General features: G+C 42.0%; 1 protein-coding gene across 2 annotated transcripts in view; it reads right to left on the reverse strand.

Annotated features, from left to right (window-relative positions):
* The window catches only part of ABCB9 (ATP binding cassette subfamily B member 9), a 160,128-nt gene that overhangs the window by 2,076 nt on the left and 141,027 nt on the right, over positions 1 to 17,025 (reverse strand). For both annotated transcript variants that reach the window (XM_069755717.1, XM_069755713.1), the window contains 4 exons: positions 12,752 to 12,940; positions 6,883 to 7,056; positions 3,615 to 3,774; positions 1,292 to 1,428 (listed from right to left, as the gene is read on the reverse strand). In XM_069755717.1, coding sequence (XP_069611818.1) covers positions 1,292 to 1,428; positions 3,615 to 3,774; positions 6,883 to 7,056; positions 12,752 to 12,940 — 660 coding nt within the window. The remainder of the gene's footprint in view (positions 1 to 1,291; positions 1,429 to 3,614; positions 3,775 to 6,882; positions 7,057 to 12,751; positions 12,941 to 17,025) is intronic.

Here is a 17,025-nt window from a genome sequence, read left to right on the forward strand (position 1 = left end):
TATTGTAGATCATTAGCAGTGCCGAGAGGCGCATGGGAAAGAAAGCACCCCAATACAATTTATATTAAATGTAACATCTTAAAAACATGTATAGCAGGTGTAATATATCCTTCAAGAATTTATTAATATGCTTAATACACTGAAAACACAAACACTAGAAAGTGATACCTTTTGCATACAGTGACCCGTTGAAAGCTGGAATATATGTATAAATGTGAAAAATGTATTATGGGAAAGGGAAGTCCTCGTGTGTTAAAATAGAAAAAAAAAAATAGGTAAGGCTGGGTTCACATGGGTATTTTGACATTCCTTTTCCTGTTCAGTTTTAGAAAGAAATGCAACGGATCTGTCACAGAACTTTTTCCATCTGTTATAAAAACTAATAGATAACGGAACCCAAATAGACTCCATAATTATATGTGTATGAATTTTGTTCATCTGTTCCTATAATAGAGCATACAAACAGAATGGCAAAACGCAGGTGTGAACTTCTGTTAAATCTGAAGGGGTCGATCAAGAGCCAAAAGGAAACTACTCTGAAAACCATGACAAATGCAATCATGGAGCCTTGCTATAATGTATGGTACTTGAGGTTATTTTTGTCAGAGAGCGTTCCTTTTTAACAGAATCTGTCAGCAACTTTTTGCCATGCAATCTGAGAGCATCAAGGCGTAGAGGGAGATCCGGATTCCAGTGATGTGTCACTTACTGAGATGCTTGCTGCGGTGTCTATAAAATCAAAGTTATCGGCAGGAGATTATAAATAGAAGGCCAGTTGTCTCGTGCCAGGTAGTCTTACTACTCCATGTAACTCAGCCCTCACCACTGAAGGGCAGTTTTCTGCCATTGTACAGTGCACATAAAAAGCTGTCAATCAGTGGTGTAGGTGGTTATACAGGGATCAGCAGACATACAATTGCTAGATTTGCAACAGAGAAAACAGAGATTTTATAAAAACTGCATAAAGTAGACCAGTAAGAAACACATCAATGGAAACATGGTCTCTATCCCTACGTTATGCTGCTTTTAGATTACATAATAAGAAACTGGTGACAGATTTCCTTTAAAAAGGACCTAAGCCACACCTTAGAATATTGTACTTTTTCTTGAATAATTATAATGTAAATTTTTGTACTCCTGATAAAAAAAGTATAAGAAAAAAGTACAAAGTATTACATTTTGTGGAATTGAAACTTCTGGTATCATTAATGTATTTATTATATTTTGCAGGTAAAAAGAATACTGATCTAGTAATACTCTTCAAAGCGGCAGGGAGATGCAATGGACTTACCGCATGTTCGCTCTCTGCATCCAATGCACTGGTAGCTTCATCCAAAATGAGAACTCTAGGGTTTCGGATTAAGGACCTAGCAATAGCAACTCTCTGCTTCTGACCCCCTGAGAGCTGTGCTCCCTTTTCTCCCGTTTCTGATACACATAAAAGCAAGAATGGTATGATTTACTTTAAGTATACATTTCTGAAATAGATATTTACGTATCCATTATATATGCTATTCTATATGATATTAAAACTAATAAGACCCCTGGCAATCCTAAGAATGTGAGGAATGAGGTAGGTTCCTTCAACTTTGTCTCTGCACAGTGATGCTCCTATCTACCTACTGTGCAAGGACTTGCAACACAGCTCCAATTACCAAGGAAGGAGAAGCTGTTCAGGCAAAACTTTTCACTTTCACACCCATTGATCAGGAAAAGATGGCATGTCTTAGTAAAACTCCCTTTATGAAGTGCAGCACCAAGTAGCCATGGATGAATGTACAGCCTTTAAAGAGCAGCTAATAGATACCTGTAGAGAAGAAATCTGCATGCTGGTTCTTGTTTAATTCACGTTGGAAGCTTTGGTGCAATATCCTCTTCTTGCATCGGGGCAGGACTGTGGGTAGGGTTTTCGGCTCAGCTGCGGTCCCACTGCGTTTGTACAAGCCTCCTCTTTTAAAGTTCGCGCTAGTGATGGCCTTGCCGCTGGCGGTGCTTGCGCACATTCATTCATTCAGACCTCGGCTCAATGACGAGTCGAGATCTCAATCTGTGCATGCATCGCAATTTTTCTGAAGACCAAGGGATATGAAGGGATATGAACGTGCACAAGAACCGCCAATGAAATGGGCAGCATTAGCGTGAACTTTAAAAAAGGAGGCTTGTACAAATGCAGAGGGGCCGCGGCAGAGTCGAAAACCCTACCCACAGTCCCCTCGATGCACGAGAGGATATTGCACCAAAACGCCTAACATAAATATGAATAGCCGTTAATATTTTAAATGGCACTTCCAAATTCTTGAACCCAGTAACAAAGATGCAAATCCAAAATAAGGATTCGATAAAGAAGAGATTCATGATAAAAGGTTATTTCACAAAGGATTAAAATCCAAAAAATAAAATAAGCAAAACGCTACTGGGTGAGACAGGTAAGGTATGGATAATGGACATGATGGTATAAATAAAATAATTCAGCAGTCCTGTGACTGAAAATGTACTCTGAGGACTTCCTTTCTTATTATTAAAGGGAATCTGTCACCTCATTTTTCGCATATAAGCTGCGGCCACTGCCATTAGGGGCTTATCTACAGCATTCTGTAGATCAGCTCCCGATGTACCCTGAAAGAGAAGAAAAACAAGTTAGATTATACTCACCCAGGGGCGGTCCGGGTCCGATGGGCATCACAGGTCCGGGTCCGGCACCTCCCATATTCATACGATGTCGTCATCCGCCTTGCTTCATGTCGTGGCTCCTACGCAGGTGTAATGATTTGCCCTGTTGAGGGCGGAGTAAAGTACTGCAGTGCACAGGCACTGGGCCTCTCTGAGCTTGCCCGGCGCCTACGCACTGTAGTACTTCGATCTGCCCTCAACAGTGCAGAGAATAACACCTGCGCAGGAGCCGCGACAGGAAGAGGACGTCATCGCATGAAGATGGAAGGCGCCAGACCCGGACCTGTGACGCCCATCGGACCCGGACCGCCCCTGGGTGAGTATAATCTAACTTGTTTTTCTTATCTTTCAGGGTACATCATGGCGGTGGCCGCAGATTATATGCGAAAAATGAGGTGACAGATTCCCTTTAACAGGCCTTTTTCTATACGAGTTATAAAACTACATATATCCTCTTTGTGCCTATTCCTTGTGAAGCTCTAACTTTCAACTATTGATAATGGCAGGTTTATTATAAGGATATTTTGGATCATTTTTAGTCACAAGGACCGCTGAATTATTTAATTTATACCATCTTGTCCATTATATCCATACCTCATCTGTCTCACCCAGTAGCATCCCCTATATGACATTTTTTTACTTATTTTATTTTTTGGTTTGTAATCCTCGGTGATTCAATAAAAATAACCTTTTATCATGGATCTCGTCTTTACTCCATCCTTATTTTGGGTTTGAGTCTTTGTTATTGGTTCAAAAGTTCTAACATGAATTAAACAAGAACCAGGATGCAGATTTCTCCCCTACAGTTATCTATTAAATGAGTATAAAAGCGCCATTATGGTCATACCCTTATTTTAACATACTAAATCGTGATGACAGGTTCCCTTTAATACATCAACTATTATATTTATTCTTGGAGATAAAAACACATAATGTTAATATACCTGTGTCATACCCATTTGGAAGCTCCGTGATAAAATTATGTGCATTGGCTCTTTTGGCAGCACTTATAACTACTTCCAGGGGGACAGAACTTAGACCATAGGAAATGTTACTGTTAATGGAACGGGCAAAGAGCACAGGTTCTTGGCTGACCATTGACACCTAGTATAAAAAATACATACATTAGCAGAAATATACGCATTAATATTACTAAGAACTCCATACAAGTAAGTAACAAGAACTACCCACTGCACAGGACACATGGTAAATGTATGAAGGGCAATATATAAGCAAACGCTTAAAATTTACAATATAGAAAAAAAAATCATCAGCTCCATACTTCAAGGTAACAATAGTAACTTTTTGGATGCGGAGCGCAGAGTGTGGCTCAGTTCCCAGGATGTGAATAAGGTAAAATATATAATGCCAGCATCTGCAAAGGAAAAAAGTTTAAAAAAAACATTTATTTCATCACTCTAAAATTTCACAAAAAAAAAATAAAATAATGGAAACATTTGGCCTACACGTTTCATGCCCACACAGGGCCCTTAATCATAACTATTCTTACAGGCACTGTATGGGCTTGAAATGCATAGGAAAAATGTTTTTTATGTTTTTGAAAATTTAGAGTGATGAAATAAACATATATATTTTTTTTACTTTTTCAATTGTGGATGCTGGCATTATATATTTTACGTTATTCACAAAAAAAAATAAGAATTTTACATTTTTAATGGAACTAGAACTGCCACCGATCCGCCCATCTCTACTGGCCATACACATTAGGGTTATTCCCCCCCCCAAAATCAGGTTACGGGATGCGACCATATTTATCATTAATTTCTGCTTAGTGAAGTGTGGTAACATAATACTGCATCAAGCCAGTCACTGGAATTGAATTTTCCAAAGGAAAGATTTTTATTTGTCATGTATGAAACAAACAAAAAAAAAGGCGTTTACTAACCCCGATTCCCTAATACAATTCATCCAACAAACAGAACTTGACTCCCCTTTGGGCTTCCCTGCCCCCAATCCTATCCCACCATATTTCCTCACTTCCAGCATTAGCCCTTATTGTTCTTCTTTCCATATTTTTATTCAAAAGCCAGTACTGTTGTTTTATGTAGGCGGATTAAAGGGTATGTGCACATGTTGCGGATTCTCTGCGGATCCGCAGCGTTTTTTGCAGTGCAGAAACGCTGCAGATCCGCAATTGATTTACAGTACAATGTAAATCAATGAGAAAAAAAATGCTGTGCACACTTTGCCGAAAATCCGCTGCGGAAACGCTGCGGTTTAAAAGAAGTATCATGTTACTTCTTCTTTGCGAATCTGCAGCGTTTTTGTACCCATTCCATTATAGAAAACCGCAGGGGTAAAAAACACAGCAAATCTGCAAAAAAAAAAAAAACGCAGAAAAAAACGCTTCGAACCGCACAAAAAACACGACAAATCCGCTGGTGCGTTTTCTGCCAGGAGAGGCAGAATCTGCACCAGAAATTCCTAAGGCTAATCCGCAACATGTGCACATAGCCTTTGTGGTGGGACTCATCACTCCCATTATAGTATGAATGGTGCTGGAGGCTTAGCCAGCTCAGCTGAGAGAAGTCGTCTCATTACAGACACAGAGGAGGCTGAGAAGCATATACACGGCGATTAAATGGGCTAAATGCTGAGCTTGTGGAAAGCCAAAACCATCTCTGGGAGTGTGAGTCAGAGTTATGACGTATAGTCAGCACCTACCCGAGAAAGTGTTTGTTGTTGTTTTTCAATTGCTTTATTGTTAAGCTACACTTTGGCTGACAAAAAAGCCCCACGTTTTTCTTTATATGGACGCTTTCTGTTTGTCACTGCCATGCCGCCGTACAATGCCCCTAGAGCGTTATGTTACAATTGGTACATAATTGCTATGTTTGATCTTAAAATTTTTACTAAAAATCAACAGTTAAAATAAACAAAAAGGCACAAACAGCAGCACAGAGAACCATAAAAAGACAATAACAAAAGCAAGGATGAACCAACGTGCTGGATATAGAGGTAAAAAAACCACTCCACTTTATATCATCTCTGCCTGGCTTGTGCCTTGGATCATTAGAGCTTCTATCGTGATTGTGAGAGGTGGAAAGTCGCAGCAAACTCATCATGGAGCGGGACAAGTGATTCATGTGATACGTACTGTGTTATTGTAAGGTGCAAAACTGGTTATGAAACTGTAAAAGGAAAAATGCCTAATATTCTTCAAAGAGGGATGTACCTGGCTCTCTTTCAGTCTTAAGGTACCGTCACATTAAGCGACGCTGCAGCGATATAGACAACGATGCCGATCGCTGCAGCGTCGCTGTGTGGTCTCTGGAGAGCTGTCACACAGACAGCTCTCCAGCGACCAACGATGCCGAGGTCCCCGGGTAACCAGGGTAAACATTGGGTTACTAAGCGCAGGGCCGCGCTTAGTAACCCGATATTTACCCTGGTTACCTAAAAAAAAAAAACACTACATACTTACATTCCGGTGTCTGTCGCGTCCCTCGCAGTCAGCTTCCCGCACTGACTGTGAGCTCTGGCCTGCCGTAAAGCAGAGCACAGCGGTGACGTCACCGCTGTGCTTTACGGCCGGCGCTCACAGTCAGTGCGGGAAGCTGAAGGCGGGGGACACGACAGACACTGGAATGTAAGTATGTAGTGTTTGTTTTTTTAGGTAACCAGGGTAAATATTGGGTTACTAAATGCGGCCCTGTGCTTAGTAACCCGATGTTTACCCTGGTTACAAGTGAAGACATCGCTGAATCGGCGTCACACACGCCGATTCAGCGATGTCAGCGGGTGATCCAGTGACGAAATAAAGTTCTGGCCTTCTAGCTCCGACCAGCGATCTCACAGCAGGATCCTGATCGCTGCTGCGTGTCAAACACAACGATATCGCTATCCAGGACGCTGCAACATCATGGATCGCTATCGTTATCGTTCTAAAGTCGCTCAGTGTGAAGGTACCTTTATAGACTTTTAATAGATTGCATGCTCAGCTGTCGCTTCACTCAAATGGGGGAATCAGATCCACTTTTTCATGATTAATGGAAGTCCCACCATGCAGACCCCCAGCGATCACATACCATCTATATGAATCACCAATCCAAATAAGTGATCATTTGTACTCTTGGTACAACCTAGTAGTAATGTATGCTGTGTATATTAATGTTTTTTGAGTCTATGTAAAATAACTATATAGACTACAAGAGACAGATCATCATCATCATCATATAGATGTTTACTTACCTTTGCATGCAGATATTTGTGGTCATACATTTTTATTGCCTGCTCATCAAGAAAGACTTCTCCTTCATCCACAGAGTAAAAGTTTTCCAGAATGTTCACACATGAGCTTTTCCCGCTACCAGATGGACCCACCAGTGCAGTGACTTTTCCAGGATATAGTGTGAAGGACAGATTCTATATGCAGTCAAAATGAACATATATGTAATGTATTGAGTAGACAATCAAATGAAAGAACCACCTTCTATAACTAACACTCTATACACTATTTTTTTATTTCATTTTGCAGGATCAATGATGGATATGACGAGCATGATCATTTTTTTTTTCTTTACTGCAGTTGATTTTTATCCATTTTGCTCTCTCATCAATAGAGTAAAACCAGAATTTAAACAAAAATCACAAAAGTGAACAAAGCTTAAATCTCCATACAGTCATTTGTACAGGTTGTTCCTAAGCAGGTCGATTATCAATATTACACTGTGCAGGCACAATAGTTCCTTAGAACAAGAGTCAGCTGTGGTAAAAGAGCAGGCTGTAAAATATAATCCTTCTGAATACAGTAGTTTTATATGCCCTGCAAAAAAAACAACAGGTTTCTTTTATCAACTGTCTCCAGAACTGAAACACAAGTACTGTGTGTTGTACCAATGCACTCTTTCTGCGACTGAAAACCACTGAACCTCGGCTTTGTGCTCTTTGTCACAGAGAGATATTTCGATGGTTCTTGCAATGAAAGAAATGCCTGTCTTGCTGCAGACTTACACCAACTGCATATTATGGGAAATTAATTGGATGAGGGCCGCTAGGCTTCCCAGGGAAATCTACCATAGATGATGAGCAAGAAGATTCAGCAGCTCATTATCATGCAGGTCTGTCATATGTCCAAAGAGTAATAATGATAATATTTAAAAAGTCTTAATTTTACAATTACAACTACCGTAATTGCTTCTTAGTTAGGCTAGGGCAACACAGTGACTTTGGCTGCTATACCTGGCGCATGGCTAAAGTATGTAATATGCTGCCGAAACATCAAGTAAATGGGGTCAAATTCCAACCTAAGGTACTGTGACCACGACAAACATGTCGCAAACAGTCTGGCCACCTGATTTTTTTTATGACTTGCTTGTCACGGACGCAGTCCCCCCAGTGTCGCAGTGTGATTCTGTCACTCCAAACAGTGGTGCATGTGGATTTGTGGACCCACAGGGCCGGGCCTACACAGGATTGGGCGTAGCTAAGGGGCTGTCTGGTGTTCACTGGAGATCTTGATGGTGGATACAGACTGGGCTGCAGGTAGCCTCCAGGTACCACTCCTGGGCAGAACCCAGTATTGCAGCTGCTGACCCCCGGAGTCAAGTACGCTGACACTGATTAGGGCTAGGTCTCCATTCTGGCAAGTTCTGGCGCCTCTACAGAACGGTTACTGACATGGATTCAGGCTCAGTACAGAAACGCCGGTCTAGGATACTTGATCAGGGACTGGCAGCTCACAGACCAGGAGACAATGTTCAGGCACTGGCCACGCTGGGACCAGGGGACGAGGTTCAGGACTGGCCTCTCCAGGACCAGGAGATTTTGAATACAGGACTGGCCACTCCAGGACCAGTGGACTTAGGATACAGGACTGGCCACATCGGGACCAAGGGACTACGGTTACCAGACTGGCCACACCAAGACCAGGGGACTTCGGATACAGATCTGGCCACACTGTACCAGGGTTACAGGTTCAGGACATTGGCCGCATGGGGACCTCACAATTCACTAGTAGTACACCTTCCTCACTACTGATTTTGCTCATTTCTTGGCGATTCCCTAAAGGAGAGGGAGTCTTTTATATAGGATGACTCCCAGCAACTAAATGCCTTTCAGCTAGAAGCTGAGGGAATTTACTATATGCGCGAGCTGCTACTTTAAGAATAGGGGAGCGCATGCACTAGACACACACAGAGACCAGGAGCATAGAGGGAGAAGAGGACATAATGCAGGTTCGCCAGCAATAGCACTACAGATTCCATCCACTTGTATTGAGCTACGATACAGCAGCAACAACTAGCAAGCTTTAGTCACACAACAAGTGTCATGGTCAAAGTCACCATGTTGCCCTAGACTTAATGTGTACCGCTTTCACCATGTTTATATCTGCAATGCCACACTGGAGATAGCCATGGACATTACATTTTTGTCATCGTTTCCTCACAATGTCATTGGGATCACTAAAAAATGCAAAGTGTAAGAAGGTCTCCAAATTGTTGCCTGGAGAAGAAAGGGTCTGGCAGAATTTTTACCTTAAGATTTTTTTCAGGAGATAAACAGTATGTGAGGTGTAAAGCTGCAACTCATCTATACACATGTATATTTAGAGGAATTATTGGAGGTGTCAGGGTTGGTAAATTTATCGGATCAGCCACGTTCATAAATTCTGATTTGACTTTCTCTGTATGCAGCTCCGTGTGCTCATCGGCGGAAAGGACGGGTACAGGAGCTGCCTGTTATACACATGCTCTATTCTTGTCTGTAATTCAGACCAGCCTAGAGTACGCTGCAATGTTTTTCAGACCAATTAGACGTCCACTTGAAAAACAGCTAGTTTGATCAAGCACACAGGCTGACATTAGGTCCATGTGCTATCTAGTCTCCACACAGACAGCAAACAGACCAAAACTACGTTTATAAATATGGGTGTAAGGGGTGCACCCCTGCATAAATAGAGATAGGGTGCAAAACCTGGTCTGTAAAATAGTATGAACAAAGCACGAAGAGAAAAAGGCAAGACCAAAAAATGGTATGCACACCCACAGAGTACAAAAGTCAAAATATATAAACTTTAATGACACCTCAAAAAAACAACAAACACAAAATAAAACCATTTAAAATCGGCCTAAATATAGGACCAATGGGCCCCACCCCTATACAATGGTACAAAATATAAAATAGTGAAACATGGTAATGCAAAAGACAATGGCATAAATAATGTACCAGACTATGTAAATAACAACATGTAGCGTCCCTTGTACATAATATATAGTACAGCAAAAAACTGACAAATGGATGACTAGAGATCTAATTGACCCGATGGCACAGCTGAAAACAAGGTAATGGTACACAATATACTTCAAATATGGTTAAATCCAATAAATTACGATAAAGTGCACACATAAATGGTACCATAACAATGTTAGTCATGGGGCACCCATGATGATACACAGACTAGCTATGAATGTGCCCCTTATCCTGAGTGAGAAAAAATAGTAATGAGATGAAAATGGATATGAGACACCCCCAGATTAGATGAATAGCTAGGAGTGAAGCACAGACCAGATATAAACGTAGGGCAATAAGCCCATGAAGTCAGTCAGGAAAACAACCGATACTACCAAAAAAGGTAAAAAAGACAGCATCAGTGCTGGAGGCTCAGGTCAGTGACGCATAGTCAGTAGGACACAGGACCAAGTAAGGGGTGAGGCGGAAGCCCCACGCGTATCGCTGCTGGACGCAGCTTCGTCAGGGGAAGTAAGGTCGTCAGTCATTTAAGAGGTATATATACATACACATAGGTAATTATGGAGTAAATACGAACCGGTGTGCAGAGCCGGGTTGGAGTGCCAGTCGCAGCCGCCGCATGGAGGATGACAGGAAGTGGCTATAGCCGGAAGTGTATGTCGTTGTCATGGTGCCCATGCACATGCGCAACGACTACACAAAGGGGAGCAGAGCGCCTGACGACCTTACTTCCCCTGACGAAGCTGCATCCAGCAGCAATACGCGTGGGGCTTCCGCCTCACCCCTTACTTGGTCCTGTGTCCTACTGACTATGCGTCACTGACCAGAGCCTCCAGCACTGATGCTGTCTTTTTTACCTTTTTTGGTAGTATCGGTTGTTTTCCTGACTGACTTCATGGGCTTATTGCCCTACGTTTATATCTGGTCTGTGCTTCACTCCTAGCTATTCATCTAATCTGGGGGTGTCTCATATCCATTTTCATCTCATTACTATTTTTTCTCACTCAGGATAAGGGGCACATTCATAGCTAGTCTGTGTATCATCATGGGTGCCCCATGACTAACATTGTTATGGTACCATTTATGTGTGCACTTTATCATAATTTATTGGATTTAACCATATTTGAAGTATATTGTGTACCATTACCTTGTTTTCAGCTGTGCCATCGGGTCAATTAGATCTCTAGTCATCCATTTGTCAGTTTTTTGCTGTACTATATATTATGTACAAGGGACACTACATGTTGTTATTTACATAGTCTGGTACATTATTTATGCCATTGTCTTTTGCATTACCATGTTTCACTATGTTATATTTTGTACCATTGTATAGGGGTGGGGCCCATTGGTCCTATATTTAGGCCGATTTTAAATGGTTTTATTTTGTGTTTATTGTTTTTTTGAGGTGTCATTAAAGTTTATATATTTTGACTTTTGTACTCTCTGGGTGTGCATACCATTTTTGGTCTTGTCTTTTTCTCTTCGTGCTTTGTCAAAACTATGCTTATCTGATGGGATGCTGATGGCCTGAATTCTCAGGAACTGCAGATCAGCTACTATTGAAAAGAATAGCTGAGCTGCAGTACCCAAAAATGGTTACTACAGAGCCATGCTGTTTCGGCTGTGATACGACTGCAGAGGGTGCTACAAACAGCTGATCGGTGAGAATGCCTGGTGTTGGGCCCACATTGATCAGATATTGATGATCTATCCTACATAGAACCAACTCCATATTGGACAGTTTTTACTCTTATTTTATACTCGCTGCCTACCTGATAGTCCTGTGTTTTGTTTTTTATCTGCCATACAGTTCCAGAAATATAGGCCTTTTATTCAGTGCTACTTTTTATGGTCTTTACCAAGGGTGCGTTACTCACAGGATTCTCGGGAGGAGTGTTTTTTAGGTTTCTCTAAGAGCAACACCCCCATGATAAAGAACATAAAAAGTAGCACTAAATAAAAAGGCCCATGTCATTGAAACTGTGCAGCGGATTTAACAAAACAAGAGCTGGAATAGTCAGTTGAGTAGCAGGAGTAATAAGAGAAAATAATTGGGGGTAGGTGCATTTTCAGGGTGCCTTCAAACTTAAATTTTGACCATTTTGAGACTGTATTCACTGTATTTTTGCAGAGACAGGGTTTTAGAATTTCTTTGCAGCCAAACTTTACTTTAAACTGTATATTACATTACCAAATAATACACTACATATACAATATATTTTGAAGGTGGTAATATTGTACTGCAGTTCAGTGATTTTAGTCTTTTTCCCTTTAATCTAGCATGTCTATGAATGTCTTTTTTTAAATTATCTCAAAGGACTTGAATAACAAAAATAAAATATGCTATTAGTACCTCAGAAACACCTACTGTAAATATACATTTTCTTGCCATTGTGAACAACTGCTTAAAAAAAAGACACCAACATCCCAGCCTAGTTTTGCCAGGAAGTTGCTTTAGGACACGCCATCGTGTCCTATACTGAAGCATCTTTGTCTGGCATATTTTTTATTGCTTTTGGCAAAGAAGTTCAAAAGAACATATGAATAGCAAGTCATTTTGACGGTGCATCATTCCTTCAGCACTCTCTCACAAGCTCTTGAGCGAACTGAAAAAGAGGTTGTGTGCATATCCATTTAGGCTTTTTTATTTTCCACTTACAAAATTTGCCATTGTGGAATGTATTTGGGACAACATGACAAATATTGACATGATTCAAGAAAAAAAGTACACTATAGTTGTGTTTTCCTATTAAAATGATTGGGAATCTTGTTTGCAGTGGATTGGGACAGTACTGATACATCTGCAATAAAAGCAGAATTTCTGTAATCTAAAGCAGAATATGTTCTTGTACAGCACAGTCTGACTTACCTTTAGGACTTGTGCTGCTGGTCGGGTAGGATATGTAAAAGTGACATTTCTGAACTCTACTTTCCCTTCTAAATGCTCAGGAGCAAAGGTTCCATCATTAACCATTTTTGGTTTACGCTCTATGAACTCAAGCACTTTCTCTGCAGCACCGACACCTTGCATTAATCCGCCATAAACTGATCCAATTGACTGCAATACATAAATTATGAATGTCTGAATTTTCTTTTCTCCAAAAAAAGTGTTGTCCCATTTGCAGCAATCTTTAACACATAAATGGGTTGTCCAGGACTTATCTCTGGTATAGGTCATCAATAGTGATGAGCAAATGCGCTCGGATATGGCATTATCCGAGCACGCTTGGGTGCCAACTGAGTGACTTCGGCATTCTCGAATAATGTGTTTAAGTCACGGCACCAACATGTCTAGTGGCTGCTCGACAGCTACAACACATGAAGGGATTGCCTAACAAAGAGGCAATTCCTGCATGTGTTGCGGCTGTCGAACAGATAAGCATCCTCAGGGACACAAACATATTTTTCGACCACGCCGAAAACATTCAGTTACAACACGAGCACGTTCGCTCATCACTAGTCAACAATATCTGATAGTTGTGAATGCCACAGCTGGCAGCACCCGCCAGACAGCTGTTCCCAGTGCCGGTAGCCACCAAGTGTGCTGTGCTACAGAGCTGCACAGAACAGTTCTGTCAATTACATAGTGGCCGTAGCCGGGTACTGCACATCCGCCCCTATATTTATTCAAATAGAGGGAAGATGTGCAGTGACGGAGCTGTGACGTGCAGCTTTGCAACTCAGCATATCTAGTTACCGGCACCAGGAACAGCCGACCGGCAATGATGCCGAGTGTCGCACCGCCACTGTACAGATATTGATGACCTATCCTAAGAAAAAACATCAACATAAAAGTCATGGACACTCTCATTAAGATCAAATAAACCTTTATATTTATATTGTTTCATATTAGAGTGCCCTTATAATTACAAGAAGATTGGTGAGGGTCCAGATCCTGAGACCCCACAGATTGATTAAAGACACCTAGCCAAATTCTTTCCAGAGAAGTGCACAGCTCAGCAGACAGGAGTGCACAGCACCTATCTGATTGTGCACACAGAGCGAACTATGGATTCCAGAAAAAGAAATGACTATGAAACTTATGCTTTGCATTAAATTCATACACTGCCCTGTGTGCATGTCAGGCAGGAGCTGTGCACTCTTGTCACCTGGACTGTGCGCTTTTTGTGAAGAGGGATGGGTTTTGATCAATCCATGGGGGTGTCAGGACCCAGACCAACAGAGATCAGCAAGTAATTATAAGGGCACTTACGGTAGGTTTATTTACTTTTTGTTTTAATGCTTCCCGCCCTAACACATACGATTACATCATAGTAAGGAGCCTTTTAAAGGAAACATTTAACCCCTTCATGACCCAGCCTATTTTGAACTTAATGACCTGGCCATTTTTTGCAATTCTGACCAGTGACCCTTTATGAGGTAATAACTCAGGAACGCCTAGCGGTTCTGAGATTGTTTTTTCGTGATATATTGGGCTTCATGTTAGTGGTAAATTTAGGTAGATAATTTTTGCGGCTCGGAAGGGAGGGAGAACCATTTGACTTTTTGAACGCAAGATTGGCTGGAATCAATGGTGGTGCCATGCCGCGTTTGGAGACCCCTGTGTTATGACCTGGTGGTTGGGAGCACCCGGAATGACCTGATAGTTAAACCTCATACAGGACGAGCTCTGGGATGTGGGAGCTCTGCTGACCGCAAGCCCTAATCCTATCACACACACTAGAAATAGCCGTGGAGCGCTCCTGACCAGACCTAGGCGCCTCGTCACAGCCTAAGAACTATCTAGCCCTAGAAATAGAAAATAAAGCCTACCTTGCCTCAGAGAAATTCCCCAAAGGTAAAGGAAGCCCCCCACATATATTGACTGTGAGTAAAGATGAAAGTCACAAACGCAGAAATGAAACAGGTTTCAGCAAAGGGAGGCCAGACTTACTAAATAGACAGAGGATAGGAAAGGTAACTTTGCGATCAGCACAAAAACCTACAAAAGACCACGCAGAGTGTGCAAAAAAGACCTCCGCACCGACTCACGGTGCGGAGGGGCCACTCTGCATCCCAGAGCTTCCAGCTAGCAAGACAAAATCATGAAAACCAGCTGGACAAGAAAACAATGAACAAATAATGATTATCAGGAACTTAGCTTCTGCAGGAGATGGCAGGTCACCAGAGAGATCCAGGAGCGAACTGAACCAATGCAAAAACATTGACAGCTGGCATGGAGTAACGATCTGAGAGGAGTTAAATAGAGCAGTCAACCAAAGGATAAACCACGTCACCTGTGTAAGGAACCTCAGAAGCAGCAGCTTCACTCACAACCACCAGAGGGAGACCATAGACAGAACTCGCCGAAGTACCATTCACGACCACAGGAGGGAGTTCGGCAACAGAATTCACAACACCCCTGATGTGCTTAAACAGTGGAAACCCCTCAATTCTAACTCCAACACTAACCCCAACACACCCCTAACCCTATTCCCAACTCTAGCCATAACCCTAATCACAACCCTAACCCCAACACACCCCTAACCCTAATCCCAACCCTAGCCACAAGCCTAACCCTAACCCCAACACACCCCTAACCCTAATCTTAACCCTATTTCCAACCCTAACCCTAATTTCAACAATAACCCTAAGTGCCCACATTACGGATTCGTGTGAGGATTTTTCCGCACCATTTTTGAAAAATCCGCAGGCAAAAGGCACTGCGTTTTATCTGCGGATTTACCGCGGATTTCCAGTGTGTTTTGTGCGGATTTCACCTGCAGATTCCTATTGAGGAACAGGTGTAAAACACTGCAGAATCCGCACAAAGAATTGACATGCTGCGGAAAATACAACGCAGCGTTTCCGCGCAGTATTTTCCACACCATGGGCACAGCGGATTTGGTTTTCCATAGGTTTATATGGTACTGTAAACGTGATGGAAAACTGCTATGAATCCGCACCATGTGCACATAGCCTAATTCTAACCCTAACTCTAACCCTAACCGCAACCTTAAGACTAGTTCTAACCCTAGTTATAACCCTAACCCTAGTGGAAAAATAAAAGTAAATATATTTTCTTTATTTTATTATTGTCCCTACCTATGGGGGTGATAAAGGGGGGGATTATTTACTATTTTTTTCATTTTGATCACTGTGATAGAACCTATCACAGTGATCAAAATGTAACTGGAATGAATCTGGAGAAGACGGTCGGACACCAAAGCTCGGTAATTATGGGGGGGGTGGAATCAAAGCACGGAGCGTGGGATCGGAGCATGGGGGGGGGAGCAGACAGGAGGATGGAGGGGAGTGGAGGACAGTAGAGAACAGAACGTAGGACGGAGGGAGGAGTTCGGTGGCAGATAGTGGTCTCCAGCCATGGTCGATGATATTGCAGCATCGGCCATGGCTGGATTGTAATATTTCACCAATTTTCATTGATGAAATATTACGATTGCTCTGATTGAAAGTGAAACAGTCACTTTCAACAGGCAATCACAGTGATTGTAGCCATGGGGGGTCGAAGCCACCCCCCCTGGGCTGAAGTACCACTCCCCCTGCAGGTCGGGTGAAATTACAATTAACCCTTTCACCTGACCTGCAAGAACGCGATCATTCTGTGACACAGCATATGCGTCACAGGTTGGATTGGCACCGACTTTCATGACACATACGCTGTGTCACAGGACGGGAAGGGGTTAATAGTGCATCATATTTATCACAGAGGCACAAATTCTGGGCTCCCACTGCAATGGCTGTAAGCCCCCTGTAATGTACAACAGCACTCTAATGGTCAAACAAAAAGAAGATGATTGGTCTGTCACTGCCGTAAAAAAATAAAATAGCTAATATCCAAGAACTTATGTTTTTAGTTCATACTGCCCCATGGATAATAGAATAAAAGGTGCTAAAAGAGTCACATAGTCATACACCATAATGTCACAAAACCCCAGCGGTATTATGTTTTCTACAAATAAGGGCTCATACCCATATGTGTGAAAAAAAAGTTCCGATTTTTCACACCTAGCATTCGATTTACATCTGAATGTAGTGCGAATGCTATTCGATTGCAATGTGATTTTAACATGAGCTTTTACATAGACCAAGTCTCTATGTCGTTTACACATAGATTTCAAAGGAAATATTCTTAGAAACACACACAGATAGATAGAAAGAAAGCTGGAAATACAGCGGCCG

This window comes from Ranitomeya imitator, chromosome 1 (assembly GCF_032444005.1).
Source record: "Ranitomeya imitator isolate aRanImi1 chromosome 1, aRanImi1.pri, whole genome shotgun sequence".
NCBI lineage: Eukaryota > Metazoa > Chordata > Amphibia > Anura > Dendrobatidae > Ranitomeya > Ranitomeya imitator.